The sequence below is a fragment of the Furipterus horrens genome, unplaced genomic scaffold (genome assembly GCF_987537825.1).
Source record: "Furipterus horrens unplaced genomic scaffold, mFurHor1.1.pri manual_scaffold_5, whole genome shotgun sequence".
In the NCBI taxonomy this organism is placed as follows: Eukaryota; Metazoa; Chordata; class Mammalia; order Chiroptera; family Furipteridae; genus Furipterus; species Furipterus horrens.
The window spans coordinates 193,164,782-193,183,496 of NW_028327175.1; the positions used below are offsets into that span (position 1 = coordinate 193,164,782).

The window sequence follows — 18,715 nt, forward strand, 5'->3', positions numbered from 1 at the left end:
ATGTACAAGTCCAGGATGCACAGAGTCCCAAACAAGATGGATGCAAAGAGGCCCACTCCAAGACACATCATAATTAAAATGCCAAAGGTTAAAGATAAAGAGAGAAACTTAAAAGGATCAAGAGAAAATAAGTTAAGTTACCTACAGGGAACTTCCCATAAGACTGTCAGCTGCCCTGGCTGGTGTGGCTCAGTGGATTGAGTACTGGCCTGTGAACCAAAGGGTTGCCAATTCCATTTCCAACCAGAGCACACGCATGGGCTGCCAGCCAGGTTCCTGGCTGGGGGTGTGAGAGGCAACTACACATTCATGTTTCTCTCCTTCTCTTTTTCCCTCCCTTCCCCTCTTTCTAAAAATAAATAAATAATATCTAAAAAAAAAAGAGACTGTCAGCTGATTTCTCAAAAGAAATTTTGCAGGCTGGAAGGAATTGGCAAGGAGTATTGAAAGTCATGAAAAGCTGAAAAGCAGGGACCTACAGCCAAGATTGCTCTCCCCAGCAAAGATATCATTTGGAATTGATGGAGAGATAAAGAGCTTTCCAGACAAAAAAGAACTAAAGGAGTTCATCATCACCAAACCATTATTATATGAAATGTTAAAGGGACTTATTTCAGAAGATTAAAACCATGAACAATAAGATGGCAAAAATTACACATCTATCAATAATTGAATCTAAAAAAAAACCAAACTAAGCAAACAAGAAGAAAAGAGACAGAATCATGGATACAGACAGCATTTTGATGGGAAGTGTGGGGAGATGGGTGAAGAGGTGAAGGGATTAAGAAGTACGGATAGGCAGTTACAGAATAGCCATGGGGATGTAAAGTACAGTATAGGAAAAGGAGAAGCCAAAGAATTTATACGCATGACCCATGGGCATGAACAACGGTGGGGGGATTGCCTGAGGGAGTTGGGGGTGCTGGGTGGAGGGAGGGCAAAGGGGGAAAATCAGGACAACTATAATGACATAATCAATAAAGAATAATTAAAACAGTAAAAAAATAAAAAGGTAACCCTCCATGTGGCGGCGGGGAATATTTCTCTCCCATCCTCTATGCATATATGAGCATTTCTTATTGAGGAAAAAAGAAAAAAACAACGCTACCTCATGACCAACTTTGTAAAAACTTCAGAAACTTCCAAGGTCAATTGTCAATACCGCCTTCAAGAGACTTCGGCAAATGATAATGAATAGTAGCTAACAGTCTTTCCTTCACAAGCTAGGTACACTGTCAGTAGTATAAATATTGATGTAATTTTTCTTAAGTGGTTTATTTAACATGAAAGCCTTTGTTCTAGTCCTTGGCCTCTCCCCCTCTCCCGCCCCCTCTCTCTCCTGCCACGCTGATTATCCTTTCTGCCTAGCGCGTCCAGGTAGGCTGTGTCAGCTGGAACGGCTCCACTCAAACGAACAGAAATAACCACTTAGGAAGTCTTTAAACATACACATTTGTGCAAGTTTACAAAATCAGAAATTTCCTCTAAGCGAACAATTACTACCGGCATGGACTTTTCCTCCCTCTTTAAATAAAGCTTATGCCCACCCACAAGCTCTTTGAGACCAACATTCTCCTCGTGCACTGGGGTTCCCCAAAACGCAACCAACGCAAGGGTTTTGAACAGGGCACTGGATGCATTATCCGAGATCTTCTTAGGTTGTCTCTCTTTTCCTCCCTTCTTCTGTCCTTTTGGGCAGTTTACAGTCCACAATAATGCACCGCTAAGTATAGTCGGGCACTAAATTATTATTTTTTTTTAAATAATTTATTTATTTGTTTGTTGATTTTTTAATTTATTTTTTAGAGAGAGGGGAAAGGAGAAAGAGAGGGAGAGAAACATCACTGTGTGGTTGTCTCTCACTCGTGCCCCCAACTGGGGATCTGACGTGCAACCTAATCATGTGCCCTGACTGGGAATCGAACCAGCGACACTTGGCTCGCAGGCCGACGCTCTATCCACTGAGCCACAGCAGCCAGGGCTAAATTATTTTTTTCTAAAAGGTGAAAAGACTTGGTAACTTAGTAAGGCAAAATGGAGAGCTCTGAATGACTACACTAACTGCTCTCAATGTGCAAGCGTGTGCATACATGTGTGTACATGTGTGCACGCGCATGTATATGTGTGTGTGCGTGCGTGTGTGTCCTTGTGTGTGTGTGTGTGTGTGCGTGTGTTAAGACTCCAGAAGAAAATCTGTTACCTTTTGTTGATGCTGAATTCTCTCTTGGTCAAGGAGCTGGGTGAGCTTTGCATTTTCATCTAAAGCTTTCAAAAGCTGTTGATCAGGAGCAGAGCTCTGCAGCAGAAGACAGCTCTGCCTCTTTAGCTTGTTCTGTTCAATGAACATCTGCAAAAGTTAAGGATGAAAACAGGCACGCCAGTCAGTCTCACAGAGCTCCTCAACTGAAACTCGGGCAAAAGGAAAGGATGTGCGGCTTTTATCAAAAAATTAAAGGCATTTTCTAAATTCTGCACAATCTTCAGTACCTTTACCCTTGCCCCAACAAGGTACAATAACTGATCCTACACTTCAGTTTTTAATATTGTCTCATGGCTTTAAAATCTATTAATACTAATAGTAGGAGCTAATATTTATGAAGAGCTTATCTTATGCCAGGTACTCTACTACATATTTACTTTAATCATTTTAATTGAAATTATTTATTTTAATTATTATTTTGCTTTAAGTATTATTTTAATCCTTGCATTAATCCTATGAGTTAAATGCTTCTGCTATGAATAGCTAAAATGTACTACACACTATGTGATACGTATGGTGGTAATCATTTTACATGTATTATATCATCTAATCCTTAGAACAACACTGTCAAGTAGATACTATTTTTATCCCATTTTTATTAATAATATAAATAAAGCTCTTAGGGGTTAAGTAACTTTCCCAAGGACACATGTAAGTGGCAAAACCAGGATTTACATGCAGATCTATCTGATTTACAAGCCCAAGCTCTTAATCACCTGGCTAAGCTCTTCTATTTATTAGACCTAATGTTTTGTTTTAAACCAATTAGTTTTTCCCCAGTGCTGAAGTAGTTAACAGTAGGACAGTAAAGGAGCACTTCATTAAGCAATTTACATATATCATTCATTTAATCTTCACAACTTTACATGACTAAAAACAGTATTATTTTCTATTCACCTGTTATTTCTTTTCCTTAATACCCTACACAAGTGATCCAATGGGTAATCAAATTTAGTCTTTTTTTTTTTTTTTTTGAGAGTACATTTATTAAAGCTGGGGACAGTGAAACGAGGAAGGGCTTAGGACAGAAGAAGCAACAGGAGAGCCTAGGTGGGGGCTGCTTTGGCTCTCCAGAAATGCTATAGGAAAGAAATGAGCCTCAGTGGGGCTGTTTTAGCTCACTGGGAAGTCAGAGAAAAGGGGGCCTTGGGGACATGTTCAGGGGATTGGCCCGGGACTAGCTGCCGCTGCCCACTGCTCCCCTGGTTGTAAGTACTGTGGGGTCCCTCAGAATTTAGGAGAGGAGCGGGAAGAAAGGCATAGGCATGATTGTGAGACAGTGCCCTGGGTCCTTTGTCTTGAGGGTTTTAAAGGCTGGGATTTTAGGGGCCGCTCTTAGAATATTCATTAGCTTTATGCTGATACCCCAAAATTAAATTTATTCCCTTTACTTCACCTGTCCTTGGGTGTGGTTGGCATAAAAGGCACTAATTGGATTTTTTTATCTCCCTGAGTAGGGTAATGTAAGCTATTTATACTCTGGCTGGGGAGAAGTATAAACCATTTATTCTTAAGAGTCCTTGGTCAGGAAAGACAGGATTTGGTAGATGTCTGTAATCTGCTTGGCCATTTAACTAACTGTCTCAGATTCCCCTTCCACTTGTTCTGGCTTACTAGCCTATCTCATTCCCCCCTCAGAGACTCCCACCCCTGAAATCTTTTAGGGTGATGAGGAAGGACAGTAAGTCTTCCATTGCTTCTGGCTAGGTATGGAAGTCTCTCCCTGCCTGATCTAAGGGAGATAGAGAATGGGATCTGAGATGGAACAGAGACTATTAGTTGATTCTTCCAAAGCAGGGATAAGCCAGAGTCCCTCAAGTACTGTCATCTTGATATGGATTTCTTGTACCCAGAATGGGTTATCATGTTTTTCAAATGGACAAGTACAAGTACGAGTAAGGAAGAAACTTTCTTTTTTTTTTTTTCTTTACACATTTGAGAACGGTTTGTATTCTTTTACAAGGCATATATTCCTTTTGTAATTAAATGTATAAAGTAAATTAACTCTAAAAATTTATTTCTAAGTCTCTAGACAACAGTAGGTTCCAAGGTGCCAAAGGGCAGAGATGCTATTTGCCTTCTTCACCATTTATAGTCCCACTATCAACAGTGTCTGTTTAGTAAAATGTTTGCTGAATGCACGAAGGAACAAAATGCAAAAAAAAAAAAAAAAGGTACTTCTCTTGTTAAACTAAGTCATGTGCCCTTTAGCAGTAGTTTTCTGTTGAAAACTTGAGAATTTGTAAAGGAAGCCAAAGGGAAGATATACTGGTTCTAATTCAGCTTTATCTTTCTTCTTTCTGTTGTGCAGATCAATCTAGATACTGTGAGATTATTAAGCACCATTTTGCCAAGTATTTATGCTATCAGTGACATACAAGCCACAGCTCTTGGATTCTCTCCTCAAACATCTATCTCCTTATTCTGGAATGGCAGAAAATCGTTTTCATATTCTTAGTGGAATCTTGCTCCTCCCATCTATCTTCTCTGCTACTGCGTGGCCTTCAAATTTTCTTTGAGCTGCTTTGTATTCTAACATTGCTCTACAAACAATAGACGGAAAACTGAAAATGTCTCTCAAAATAAGACCCTGCCATTCAGGGCTAAATCAGCGAACCTTTTCAGTTTTGCTACGGAAGTGTCTCCACATTATCTCTCCCTCCCCTTCAACTGTTTATTTAGATCCATTATTTATACTGCTGCAGCTTTTTCCAAAGAACTCTGACACACTCCAGTTCTTTTTTTCTTCCTTCCAAGTAATAAGAGAACAATATTTACTCACCCTTCATTAAACTCTCTGAATAAAATGGATCATAGTATTCCAAAGCAGATTTTCTTACGCTAAACCTTTTATAGAGTTCATTACTAGCACAGCTACATTCAAGTACAGAAAGGCTTTCACAAAGCCATAATCTGATTTTTAAATGTCATTTGTATAACCCCATGCTTTGTCTTCTTCCTACACTGGGGTTATTTCCACCTAAGAATGCTTTATATCTCCTTAGCTACTTTCCTTCAACCTACAGTATGAACACAGATTCAAAATATTTATACATGATGGGACTCTCAAGTCTTTCAGCTCCCCATCATGAGCTGTTTGAGTGCAGCGAACTGGTACCTCCTGATTTCCCTGGACGCCGGTCCCAGAGCCATGGAATACCCAGCGGCTACATGTCAGCAGAGGTCAGCTGGAACATGAGAAGCTCCAAGCTTATTTCTAACACGAGAGGAACATCATTACTCTGGTGAAAGGCTGAGGTAGTGGGTGTACAACATGGCAATGTTCCACAGCAAGTGGTAGAGTCAACTCACATAATGAGAGCACTGGGTGGTAGCCGAAGAGAGATACTAACACGATGATACTGCTCCTGGAGATGACGTATGGAGAGGTAAACTAGATTCGTAAGGCTACTGGAAATATACAAAAGCCCTATTTTCCATCGAAAGCTAGAGAGATCCCTAAATATAACTTCTTTCCCCTATGTAGCATTTTAGAGTTCACAAAATAACTTTGAAAATTTGTACCATTTGAATTAAAAATCCACTTGGCTCTGTGGATATTATCACCCATCTTACAGATGGTGAAAGTGAAGCCCCAAGTGGGAACAGACGGCCGTAAAGTCATACAACTGGTAACTGACTGACATGCCAAAATGTGAACCCAACCTTCTGATACCAAGGTCAGTGAACTTGATCCTATTCCATAGCTGCCTCCCTAAATCAGCTGATCCTTAATTCCAAGTGGTATGTTCTCATTCAACCTAAAAAAATATTCTGATGTGTCCTCTGCAGAGTTCTTTAAGAAATAAAAATTTGAAACTAGGTCTCTACAAGGTAAGTTACTTACCTCTTGTGCAAATGACTCCGCTTTTTTTCGAAGGTCCTTCTCCAGTTCCAAGTTTACTTGCATTTCCTCATACTCTTCTACTGCTAGCATGGACACTTAAGAAGACAAGGGAACTTCTGGTCAAGATGGAGGCATAGGTGGATACATTTTGCCTCCTCAAGCAACCACAAAAAGGGATAACAACTAAATTTCAAAACAACATCCAGAACTGTCAGAAAATCAAACTGCATGGCAGTCCAACAACCAAGGATTTAAATAAGCCACATTCATCCAGATGGGTAAGAGGGGCGGAGATGCTGAGACAGGGCACAGAGGTGAGGAGATGCGGTGTGACACAGAGAGGCAGCAGTGGCACTGGAATGAGCACAGGGGTTCCACATTCACGTGTGGAGGATAAAAATTGAGAGGCCTCTGGGATATCTCCAAGTGTGCCAATGTTCAAAGCATAAGGAGAAAAGGAAGAGCAAGAAATTGAAAACTTATTTGAAAATAAAATGAAAGAAACCTTCCCTAACTTGGCAAAGGAAATTGACACACAAGTCCAGGAAGCACGAAGTCCCCAACAAGTTGGACCCAAAGAGGACCACACCAAGACACATCATAATTAAAATGCCAAAGATTCAAGATAAAGAGAGAATCTTAGAGGTAGCAAGAGAAAAGCAGAGAATGACCTACAAAGGAGTTCCCATAAAACTGTCAGCTGATTTCTGAAAAGAAACTTTGCAGGCAAGAAAGGACTGGCAAGAAGTCTTCAAAGTGATGAAAAGCAAAGACCTACAACCTAGACTACTCTATCCAGCAAAGCTATTATTTAGAATGGAAGGGCAGATAAAGTGCTTCCCAGACAAAGTAAAGAAGTTCATTATCACCAAGCCATTATTATATGAAATGTTAAAGGGACTTAGTTAAGAAAAATAATATCAAAACCATGAACATTAAAATGGCAACAAATTCACAACTATTAACAATTGAATCTAAAAAAAAAGCAACTAAGCAAACAACTACAACAGGAATAGAATCATAGGTGTGGGATCATTTGGAGGGCTGTCAGCTGGGATGGGGAAGGGAGAGAATGAGGGAAATGGTGCAGGGATTAAGAAGCATAATTGGTTGGTACAAAACAGACAGGGGGACGTTAAGAATAGTATAGGAAATGGAGAAGCCAAAGAACCTATATGCACGAGCCATGGCCATGAACTAAGGGGGGTGGGGGGTAGATTGCTGAAGGGGACACCAGGTGGAGGGGGGCAAAGGGGGAAAATTTGGACAACTGTAATAACATAATGAATAAAATATACTTAAAAAATGAAAAATAAAATGGAAAAAAAAGATGACCAGGGCAAAAAAAAGATGGACAATATGCCACACAGATTATCAGGAACATGGAATGAAAACAGTGTTAAAAAGATTATTTATACAGGCATATACAGTAAACACTCTCCATCATTGCTCATTGGAATATAAACTGATAAAACCTTTTGGAATAGCAATGTGAATCAAAATCTAACATTATTCATACTCTTTGACTCAGTGATGCCACTTTTAGGAATGTATGTATTCTCCTAAGAGAAAAATTCATGAACATATAGAGAGATTTAGTGGCAAGGATGCTCTCTGCATCGTTGCTGAAAATAGTAAAATAATCTAGATGGCCTAACACAGAAGGATCAGTGAAGTATAATATGTACAAAACATATTATTCTGCCATCAAAATTATACTGTAGAAGCATATTTATTGAATGAAAAGACATTGATATTTTAAATGAATTCATTTTTAAAAGCCACATACTAAACACATTAAGAAGGCATTTCACAGAAGAGGAAACATGTAAAAGGCCCATAAGCATGCGGAAAAATAATCATCTTCATTAGTAACCAGGGAAATGCAAAGTGAAGGCACAGATGCCTTTCCATACTCACCAAAGAGGCAAGTGGCAAAAATTAAAAGTACACCTCAAGCCTGGAGATTATAGAAAACAGTGGGAACAAAAACACGGCTAACAGGAATGGAAACTTATAGATCTACTGAAAAAGTAATTTGGCATTAGGTCATGAAATAAAGATAAAATTTTACATTTGTCTTATATCTTAGTGACACTCTTATTAGACATAGGCACCAGGAGACATGAATAAGGGTTTTCATAACAGCATGACTTGGAATAGCAAAAATCTGGGAAAAACTCAAAGCATCCACCAATGGGATCCTGGCTAACTGAATTTTGATATAGATATTGAATGAAACATAATACAGCAGTGAAAATAAACACACCACAGCAAAGTCCTTCAACACGGACAGACCTCACAAACATGAAGTTGAAGAGGTACACATGCAAAATTATAGCATTATTTATAATGTTCAAAAACATGCAAAATTAAACAATACACTGTCTAAGGATACAAACATATTTGGCAAAACTATAAATAAAAGACATGATAAAAAGCCAAGGGAGGGGTGTGCATAGAGAGGGAGGCGCAGGGGGCTTGGAAGGTACTAATGGGTAAAGAGATATTCCTTTTGCTGGTATTTTGTCTTCCAAATATGTTATAAACATATTTAACGAACAATTTAATATATATATATATATATATATATATATATATATATATATATATAACCTTTTTAAGATTGGAAAAGTATACACTAAAATGTTAATAGTGCTTATCTCTGGATTGGAAAGTTTGAGCTTTTTTTTTTTCCTTTTTCTGTATGAATCTATACTTTCCACCAAAAAAAAGAATACTAGCTAAATAAAAAGACATATCGATATGAGTTATTTTGAAGTGTTCTCCATGTCTACGAAGAAGAGAAACAGCCTTGGATCCCTTCAGGCCCAGAGTCAAAGTGTGTAAATTAAAGAGTCACTATAGGACAGAAATCTCAACGGAAAGGTCCTGTCAAATAAGAGCAACATGAATAACACTTTCTGACATCTGGTGGTCTATTTTGTTAAATAATGATATAGGAAGACAGGGAGTGATGACGCCATTAGAAATTAGGCACAAAGTAGGTAGATATCACTCTAGTCTCTCCATCTGCTTCTGGTGAGGCACTTTCAATTCTGAGCTGAGTCATATCAATACAACCTTTGAAAAGACTCTCTTAATGGCTGCTTTCAAACACTGTTCTGCCAGGGCACTTCAGTCCTAACTGACTAAGGACTGGTTTGCTGTGTAATGACATAGAATTTCAAACTCTACACTCTGTAAATCTACTGCCTACTCAGAGGAAAGACTAATAGTCTTACTTGAGTAAAGCAATAAAAGTGGTGGTTGGCGATGTGAATTATAGGTCCCTGAGAGCTAAATTATTTTCAAAGCTCTTTTAGAAAGAAATTTCATGAAGAAAACAAAGACTATGCTATAACTATCTGAAGCACCAGGCAAGATAATTAACTCCCTTTTCTATGTCCAGAACACTGTAATAAAAAGTGAATTTTCTCACATCCTCATCCCTTCTACCTGGATTCTGGAAGAAATTAATTTGGTCCTAGTTATGTGTTTATATTCTCTCTCTCTCTCTCTCTCTCTCTCTCTCTCTCTCTCTCTCTCTCTCTCTCTCTCCCCCCCCCCCCCCCAACAAACCCCAGAGATAGGGGCTCTCGGAAGGCAAGATCAATGTCATTAACCTTTGTAGAACACTCTATTTCTCACACAGTGCATCAAAACTAAAAAGTCTTCTACACCATTTCCACCTTCTTAAAGGTTGAAGCAGAGGAAATGTTACAATTGAGAGCATCTCCCACGCTTAGCTACAAGATTCTTTGTTTATCCAAAAATTTCAAGGCATGAATGATGCAAAGATGGAGAACTACCATCAATAACAAGGAATACCCGGGGTCTGAAAGATTCCCTTTTAGTGTTGTAGCTTCTGGACTTGGGACGGAGAGGAAAAAGAGAACAAAAACCACAGTCAGTCCCTTGCTTAGAATATGTTTGCAGAGCTGCCCTTCAGCATCACTTCCTTGTCCTAAACCAGGGGACACCAAAAAACAGCCCCAGGGGACTTGATGCTGGGTTTCACAACAAGGATGAGATCAAACTACAGTTTTCTCTAGAAATTGCCTTGGGAGAAACTTCCTTTTCACCAGCACACCAGCTCTGCTTCTCCCAATGCGTAGGTTCATTGTTGTATGATTCATGTACATTGAATTTGTGAGTTGATCATGGGAGCGTCACAGTGGCCCCCAGACAGCTCAGCATCTGATGCCGGCGCACGGACGGGGAACGCCTAAGACCGCAGAGCAAGCACGCACTTTGCGTATCAATACACACTTTCGCCCTCCCTTTGTCCCATTTCCCACAGCCTCTTAATTTAAAGCAGGTTCATATCATGTTGCATGTATTATGTGGACATTCTATCTCTTCTGGACTGAAGAGAGGTTTACTAAATAAACCTGCCAAATATAGGAATACTGAGGGGATGGCCAATATGGCCATGGTCCCAGGATATATGTAGGACAGATAAATACTTAGGTGAAAAGTTTCAAAATGAGTGGGTTGCAAGTTTCCTAACTAAAAGCACTTATAAATGTCCCAAGACTCTAAGGTGGGTGATAAAATAAAAATGAGAGACACTCATTGCTGTAAGTTAGGAAAATGTAATACTGAAGATTCTTGCAGCAAGAATCTTTAGATACATGTATAATACATACACACAATATGTTTATATATATATATACACAAAAATAATAAATTACATAAGTACTTGAGAAAAAAAGACTAGAATACATACCTCTATTGCATTTTTCTAAGACTTTTCTCTGTTCAAGAACTTCTGAATTTAAAACATCTTTTTCTTGCTTAACTTTATTTACCTAAAAATGTGAGATTTTGAGGAGAGAAAACACACAGAGTTGTAAGACATGACATATAGTGATGTGTGATACTCAAATCGCTGATCAATTTTTCAACACGAAGTTAACAATTTAAGGTAGTAATTTGGCTTCCCTGCATGAGGCTTTTATGACAGCTCTTCTTAAAGCCTTAAAGGAGCTGATGCAGCAGTTAGGATGTCCAACTGGTAGGAGTTTATTTACATATTCCAAATGGCATTGGCAGTGGTCTCTACACACGGTAGTGTTCTAACTGGTCAGTGTAAATCACTGGTATTTTTAATGCAAAAACCCCTCTAGAGAGCACTCAGAAAATACAGGAATCATTTAGTGATCCAATACTCAATTTTGGTACTCATTTTAATGATATTTGATGAAATTTGGCTTAAGGAAAACATACATGAATTTTTTAAATAAAAAACTTTCAGTTTGGATGAATTTTTGTTTAAATAAAATACAGATGATAATATTCCCCCCAAATTTAAATGTCTGAAGTAATTTTTGGCACCTATCAATAAAGGAAGAGAATATCATAGTTTTTTTAAAAAATGTAAAGCTATAGGTATCAAAGTGGATAAATCTCAAATGCATTATGTGGAATATAAAAAGCACATCAGTTTATATAGTTCAAAAACACTCAAAATGCTATGTATTATAGTACAAATGTAAATACATGTATTGCAATGATAAAACTTAAATTCAGAATAATGGCTATTTGGGGAAATGCAATTAAGGAAAGACACTACATTAATGTTTTATGTACTAAGGTAGAAAGTAGGCATATCGATGTTCATTATTTTATTTTTTTATATTTTTCAGATGCCTTGTGCAAAGAAAGGCAATTATGTACTGGAGCTCTTAAAGACAATTCAAAAAGAAGAAGAAAAAGAGTCTAATACCTACTTGAACCCATTCTACCATCTATCATATATGCCTGTGTTGGAGGTACATAGGGTAGGTAGCCTTTCCCAACTGAGCCAGTCACGCACCAGAGAAGCAAAAATACTTCTTTCCCAGCAGCAATAAGGTATACGACTTAAATTCAAGACACCGTTCTCACAAATCTGGCTCCCAGAGTGAAATATGAGAGGCAACAGGGAACACTTTGATGCTCCTTTAGTGTTTTCTTTACCGAGCTAGATAGTGGGTATATGAATGATCAGAATCTTATTTTCTATACCTTTCTGCATGTCTGAGAGAGCGGGGAGAAGAGAAGATTAAAACTGGGCTCGGTTCACATGGCAGATATTGGCTTCCAATGGCAAGTTTTTGACAAGGCCAGTCCCCAAACCCCTTGAAAACACTAAAGGTCTTTCCTTTCAGGCCTAAGATACATACTTCTTCAATTACTTCTGCAAGTCTGCTCTTGAGATTTTCCAGTTCAATGGCTAATATCTTCTTTTCCTCCTGAACAGATACAATTTGGTCTCGAAGTTCTGCATTTTGGAAAAAATAAAATAATAATAAGAAAAAATATATAAATAAATGTATTTTTAAAAGAAAGCAATCTTGTCAAAAGAATTGAAAACGCCAGTCCATGTGCAGCTCATGGTCAAGGTTACTTAGTAATTAAAAGAAAAATGAAGATGCAAAGGACAATGGAAGTGTCACTTTCATGCCCTCCAACACAGCCATGGTTATTAATAATTTTAAGCCAGGCAAACTCATTATGTTAATGTACTGGATCGTGTTTTTCTTTGCATTCTATCAAACCCACATTCAAGAAAACTATCTGGCATTTTAGGAGCAAAATTGTTTAAGCTTCAAGCAAAACAAATTAAAGCATTGTAGTAATTTCTTTATTTTATAATGGCCATGGACTCTTGTCACAATACAATATAAACAACTGGGCAGTTAATAATTTGGAGATTTTGATTTGAAGAAAAATATCCTGATTTGCTGCCAATTTATAGCCCTTAAACATTATTTTAACTGACTCAAAATATAACCTATTTGAAAAAGGGTTAATTCTAGTAATTTTCTCTCCAGAGTTGTGGGTGTTTTGTTTCTTAATTTATTTCATATTTCTTGTTACTAGGATTTAATGAAAACTGTGTTATTAAAATGAAAATATTAGCCACTGTAAGTGTAAAAGCTTCTGGTGTGAGATTCAAGTTACTTCCTCCACTCAAATGTTTAAAAATATACATGGATTAACACAGAGTACTCAAATTTATATCCAGGCTTATGGTTTTGCCACTTAGTTTTTAACTGCTCTTAATTTTTTACCCTTCTGCAAGGACAATAAGAAACCTGCTATGTGGTTATTTATAAATTCAATCAAACTTTTTACACAAACCCACTCGAAGGAGTTCTCAGAGACTTATTTCAAAATCACTTTCTCTACTGGCTGGCTGCTCCTGAAGGAAGAACAAGAGACCATACTGTTCAAAACGTAACAGAAGGGAGAATTATGATCAAAGGAAAACCCATTAAGCCTCCTCTCTCTCCTCAACAACATAAATATAATTTTGTCCTAGGTTCAGAGAATGAAGTCAGTTAAAGATGACTTTAATATAATCATCCTTTGGTATCTGTGAAAATTGGTTCCAGGTCCTCCTCAGATAGCAAAACCCATGAATGCCCAAGTTCCTTATATAAAATGGCATAGTATCTGCATGCAACCTAAGCACATCCTCCTGTATACTTTAAATAATCTCTAGGTATAATACCTAATACAATGTAAATGCTATATAAATAGTTCTTTTACTTTATTGTTTAAGAAAAACTCTGTATATGTTCAGTACAGATGCAATCATCTTAGGCCAAACTACACAGTACATGTCAACCACAATATATTATCCAAATATTTTCTATCTGCCATTGGTTGAATCCACAGATGCGGAACTCACTGATACGAAGGGTTGACTGTACTTTCTTCTTAATACTTCCAACTGAAATTCTGTCTACCAAGCTAACAAGAATTGCTTTTGACATGTGCACTAAGTTAAAATACCCCAATGGTTATTGAAACAAAATCTGCTTTCCTACATCTTTAACATACATAATGTGTATATATATATATTTACAAATAAAATGAATGTGTATTTCATAGATGTATCATGTGATCTTGCCTAACACCATTTCTTGCTAATCAACACAGCTGTTTAATACTGCATATTGCTTGTAGTTTGTTGCCTGAATCAGATGAGAAGTTCTTTGAAGGCAGATAATAAGCAATTTGGAGAGGAATCTTCCCCAAAGACTCCAACAGAGAACCACAACCAGGAGTGGTTGACTAAATACATTTTTATTCATTCCTTCTTCCATTTCATTTTAATTTCACCCAAAATATCTCAACATAGAGTCCATATTCTGAAGAAGTTCATAGACTAACTGGGTGATGGTCAAGACGAAGCTTTCAAAAATGCCTAGTCCCAAACAAGAAAGCAACTCATCAAGCACAAAGGTTATATACCCTATCATGATTGATTCTCAACCAGGCTACACCTTGGGACGTCAAAATCATAACTTTTTCAAGATAAGACCCAGACATCAGTAATTTTTAAAGTTCTCATGGGATTCCCATGGACACCCAGGGTTGATGAACATTATCAAAACTAAGCTCAACAGTGAAGCCCAAAGCCCCACCTTTGATTTGCTTCTGACACTGCACTGAGACACAGGCCTCAGCAGCCGCCTCTGGGTCTGCAGCTGGGTCTTCATCATCAATGTTTATCTCTTCGGTTATTACATCTGGTCCCAGCTTGGCCATGTATAACATGCTGATTCTTTTCAATGTCTTATTTTCTTTATTTAGCTAAGGCAAAATATAAAAACAGTTATTTTAACAGCAGTCAAATGAGTATCTTGGATTTTTCCAACAATACACAAATTAAGTGTATTTTCATCGTACATATTCATCAACATTCACAGCATGAAATAACAATTAGAAGATTCATTAAATAAGGTTTTATTTACACTTTTTAATATTAAGGTTATTACTTTAAGTAAGACCTGCCACCTGGATTACAGCCAGTAGCATGTGAGATTGCTAGTTATAACTGGTAAAAAAAATACAAGAACACTTAAGATTAAAAAAACCAGCACAGATTAAACCAAAGATCAGTTTGTCTTAATTAAGGCACTTCATTTCAAGCAAATGAGTTCTCCGTCGCTGCACTGTGAGCACCTTTTAAAGGTCTGTTTGCCCAGCGTTCCCTCTTTGCTGGACACAGCCACTCCTCTTCATGGTTCCACGTTGATTGCCATGGGAACAGTCATGTTCCCCCAAAACATAGCCTATCCCTCTGGCCACCGCTGATTACTGCAGGGATTTGGCACATGACCCAAGCTTGGTCAGAAATCTGGAGGCTGCAACGGTGTGATGAGTTTCTTCCCACACGTCTGGATGTGCAGAAGCTATTGGCAACCACATTCCACTACTGAATTGAGGAAGAGAGGAAGGCGGTCGGTATGGAGAAACGCTATAACAGAGCTGATGCGAAGAGGGCAACAGAGAAAAGCAACGGCGACGGGGTTTCCCATGGGGCTCCAGCCCGTTCCCGAACTGCTTCTAGCTCCCAGGCACCATGGGACTCTCTAGTCCTTCTGTTACAAATCCTTACTCTTTAGCGCTTTAATGATGCACAATAAAACAAAGTTCAAGACATGTTTCCGTTATCTCTATAGAGTTTGAATTCATAGCAGAGAAAAGGAATCCAAACTCATACATATCTGTTCTTCATTGATGTAGAAATGAGTTGGTTTTTAGTTTTAGTTGCTCAACTTCTTTAGCTTGTGTGTTTATGTGCATATAAATGTTAGTGTAAAGCACACACAAGGACTAAACATGGTCCAAAGTCAACAGGAGGAAAACATAGTTTCACTGATGTTTTCTCTTCTCAAGACTAAAAAATAAAAAGTCTTCTCTTACTTGAGTACATGCAAGTATTTTCATGATTGATTGTTCTAGTATAACATGTAAGATATAGAAATGCAAATGTATTTCCTTTACTAGGGGCCATTGACTATCAAAAAATTCTGAATTTAATAACTGACATTGAAAATAAATACAAACAAACATAATTCATTGAAAAGGCAACTGCCCTTCCCTACTGTAAACCAACCTTAAACCAGAATAAGATGTTTAGTCTGGTACTTACCTTAGCTTTGGCCCTTGGTTTGAATCATAAGCAGACTCCCTCAAGGATTCTCTCAAGGAAAGCCCAGCCCATTTTAACTGGGAGATCTCATTCTTACCCAATGATATTAAATCTAAATATATCTCAAATCACCTGCTCTAGGGAACAAGAGGTGCTTCCTCTCTGGGGAATAAGGAAGAATCTCCTGGAAATGGCTATGAATCTTTCCATGGATTCCTCCTGGGAAGCCTGCCGAGATCTTCTCAAGGAGTCAGACACAGCCCTTTGTTCCCCAGCCCAGAGTTGCAGCTTCTTGCTCCAGATTACATTGAGGATCAGGAATAAGATAACAGAGGCCCCTCCTCCTTAAAATGGAAAATTCTAGTAAACACCGTAGTGCAGTGGATGTCTTTGAACCCTGAATGCTACAGCATACATAGCACTCACTAGAGCAGTGGTTCTCAACCTGTGGGTCGCAACCCCTTTGGGGGTTGAACGATCCTTTCACAGGGGTCGCCTAAGACCATCGGAAAACACATATATAATGACATATTGTTTTTGTGATTAATCACTATGCTTTAATTATGTTCAATTTGTAACAATGAAAATACATCCTGCATATCAGATATTTACATTATGATTCATAACAGTAGTAAAATTACAGTTATGAAGTAGCAACGAAAATAATTATGGTTGGGGGTCACCACAGCATGAGGAGCTGTATTAAAGGGTCGTGGCCTTAGGAAGGTTGAGAACCACTGCACTAGAGGCTCAAAGATCCTTGTCAATTCTGCCCTGACTGGTTTGGCTCAGTGGGTTGGACATCAGCCCGCAAAGTGAAAGGTGGTCGGTTCAGTTCCTGGTCAGGGCACATGCATGCGAGAGGCAATCAACGATGCTTCTCTCTCACATGAATGTTTCTCTGCCTTTCTTTCTCCCTCCCTTTCCCTCTTTCTAAAAATAAGTAAATAAAGTATTTTTTAAAAAAAACACCACTAGTCAATTCTCAAGAAACACCATATCTTCTGAATGTTAGAAAAAAATAACTACGAAAAAAGTGAAGCAGTTAATTTGTAATTCTGCATCCTAACATTTAAACAATGGTTTCCAACTGTGCACATCAGAATCTCTATCAAGCTTTTTAAAAAATCCCAGTGCACAGGCCCTCCCCCGATCAAAACCCCTGGCAGTGAGGCCCAGCACAGTACGTTTTCAGAGCTTCCCAGGTGATCCCAAGGCTCATCAATAGTAAGAGTCATTGATTTGGAGTAATGCAATGACTTAGTATGTCCTTCTTTAATATCAGTATAGCAGAGTTAAGAACCAGCTCTACAAACAAACCCTCTCTGCTTCTAGAATAACCTAATATTTCAGTGCCAGTTTCCTCATCAGCAAACCAAGGATAAAACTAGTCTCTAGCCCACAATATGAAGATTAACTATGAGATAGTACATAGAAAGTATTTAATATCGTGACTGACATATAGTAAAAATTCATTATTCGCTACTAATAGTAACAAAAGAGGTTTAGCTTGTGCATCTAATTTTCCTTTGGAAATCTTTGATCAGCTCGTTTCCTTCAACCAAGGTATTTGTCTGTACATTTTTTTCTTCCTCCAGGATTGTCAGGAAAAAATGAAAATACTAAGTTTTGCCGATTGGTGCTGAATACATTGCTTCCCAGGCCACTAATCGCAATAATAATTGATAACCTAACAGTTAAAAGTTCTGCCCTCAAAAAAGTTTAATGCTGCTAACAAATTAGGCACCAAAATCCAGCAGCTACTCTCTGGCTATCATACAACTACTCTATTTAACAAAGTTACTAACTAAAAAAAAAAAGGCCAGACAATAAATTTCAAAAGTGTTCTTCAAAACATAAAATATTATTTTAATATTTTGAAAGAGGGAGTATAAAACATATACATAAGATTTTATGACTATACTAACTGAACACTTTTGAAAACTCTGAATTCACAAAATTTGGCTATTTCACTGCAGTTATTATTCACCACATTACATAGGTTAAGGGTGTGCTACTTTTTTTTCGAGGCATCCTAAATCACAAGGGAAAAATAAATTTTTTATAAACCTCCAGTAACAGAATCTTCTATATTCAAAGTTAAATGGAGTTTCTATATTGCGCACAGTTTAATAATTATTTAAAGATACAAAATAACAAATTAAACAGATTTGGCCCATTTACTTTAAATAGCTGGCTTACACTTATCAGTTTAACCTACACATTTTGACAAAACAAAGTATCCATATTTGCTTTTAAGAAAATTATGACACATTTTGACAAAACAAAGTATCCATATTTGCTTTTAAGAAAATTATGCAAACTACATTATAAGAATTAAACATCCTATTTGTCATTAATTTGAGAGCAAAGATTCAGAAAAATAAGAAACTTTGCTGCTTAGAAAATGGAACCTGCTTTCAAAATGACAGTGATACTTCAATCAGGATGGGTTATTATTATTTATTGATCACACATAAGAAAGCTTCTAAACTTTGCATTCAAAGCTATAGGATCCACCACATCCAATGAGAACATCTACAGTATTTGACTGAATAGGTTTTTGGGTTTTTTCTTAATTCCAATCCCCATGAATTCATAGTGTATCCTGAAAAGCAAACCATCTGTCCATTTTCAAAAAGGCTTCTTAAAGAACAGATGATAAATTGTA

At 37.6% G+C, this 18,715-nt stretch overlaps 1 protein-coding gene across 3 annotated transcripts in view; it reads right to left on the minus strand.

The window, feature by feature from the left end:
* SHTN1 (shootin 1) overlaps nucleotides 1–18,715 on the minus strand; it is a 97,595-nt gene that overhangs the window by 43,885 nt on the left and 34,995 nt on the right. For all 3 annotated transcript variants that reach the window (XM_090278663.1, XM_090278666.1, XM_090278665.1), the window contains exons 5-9: nucleotides 14,531–14,699; nucleotides 12,278–12,375; nucleotides 10,840–10,921; nucleotides 6,108–6,202; nucleotides 2,201–2,347 (exon numbers count right to left, since the gene is read on the minus strand). In XM_090278663.1, coding sequence (XP_090134789.1) covers nucleotides 2,201–2,347; nucleotides 6,108–6,202; nucleotides 10,840–10,921; nucleotides 12,278–12,375; nucleotides 14,531–14,699 — 591 coding nt within the window. The remainder of the gene's footprint in view (nucleotides 1–2,200; nucleotides 2,348–6,107; nucleotides 6,203–10,839; nucleotides 10,922–12,277; nucleotides 12,376–14,530; nucleotides 14,700–18,715) is intronic.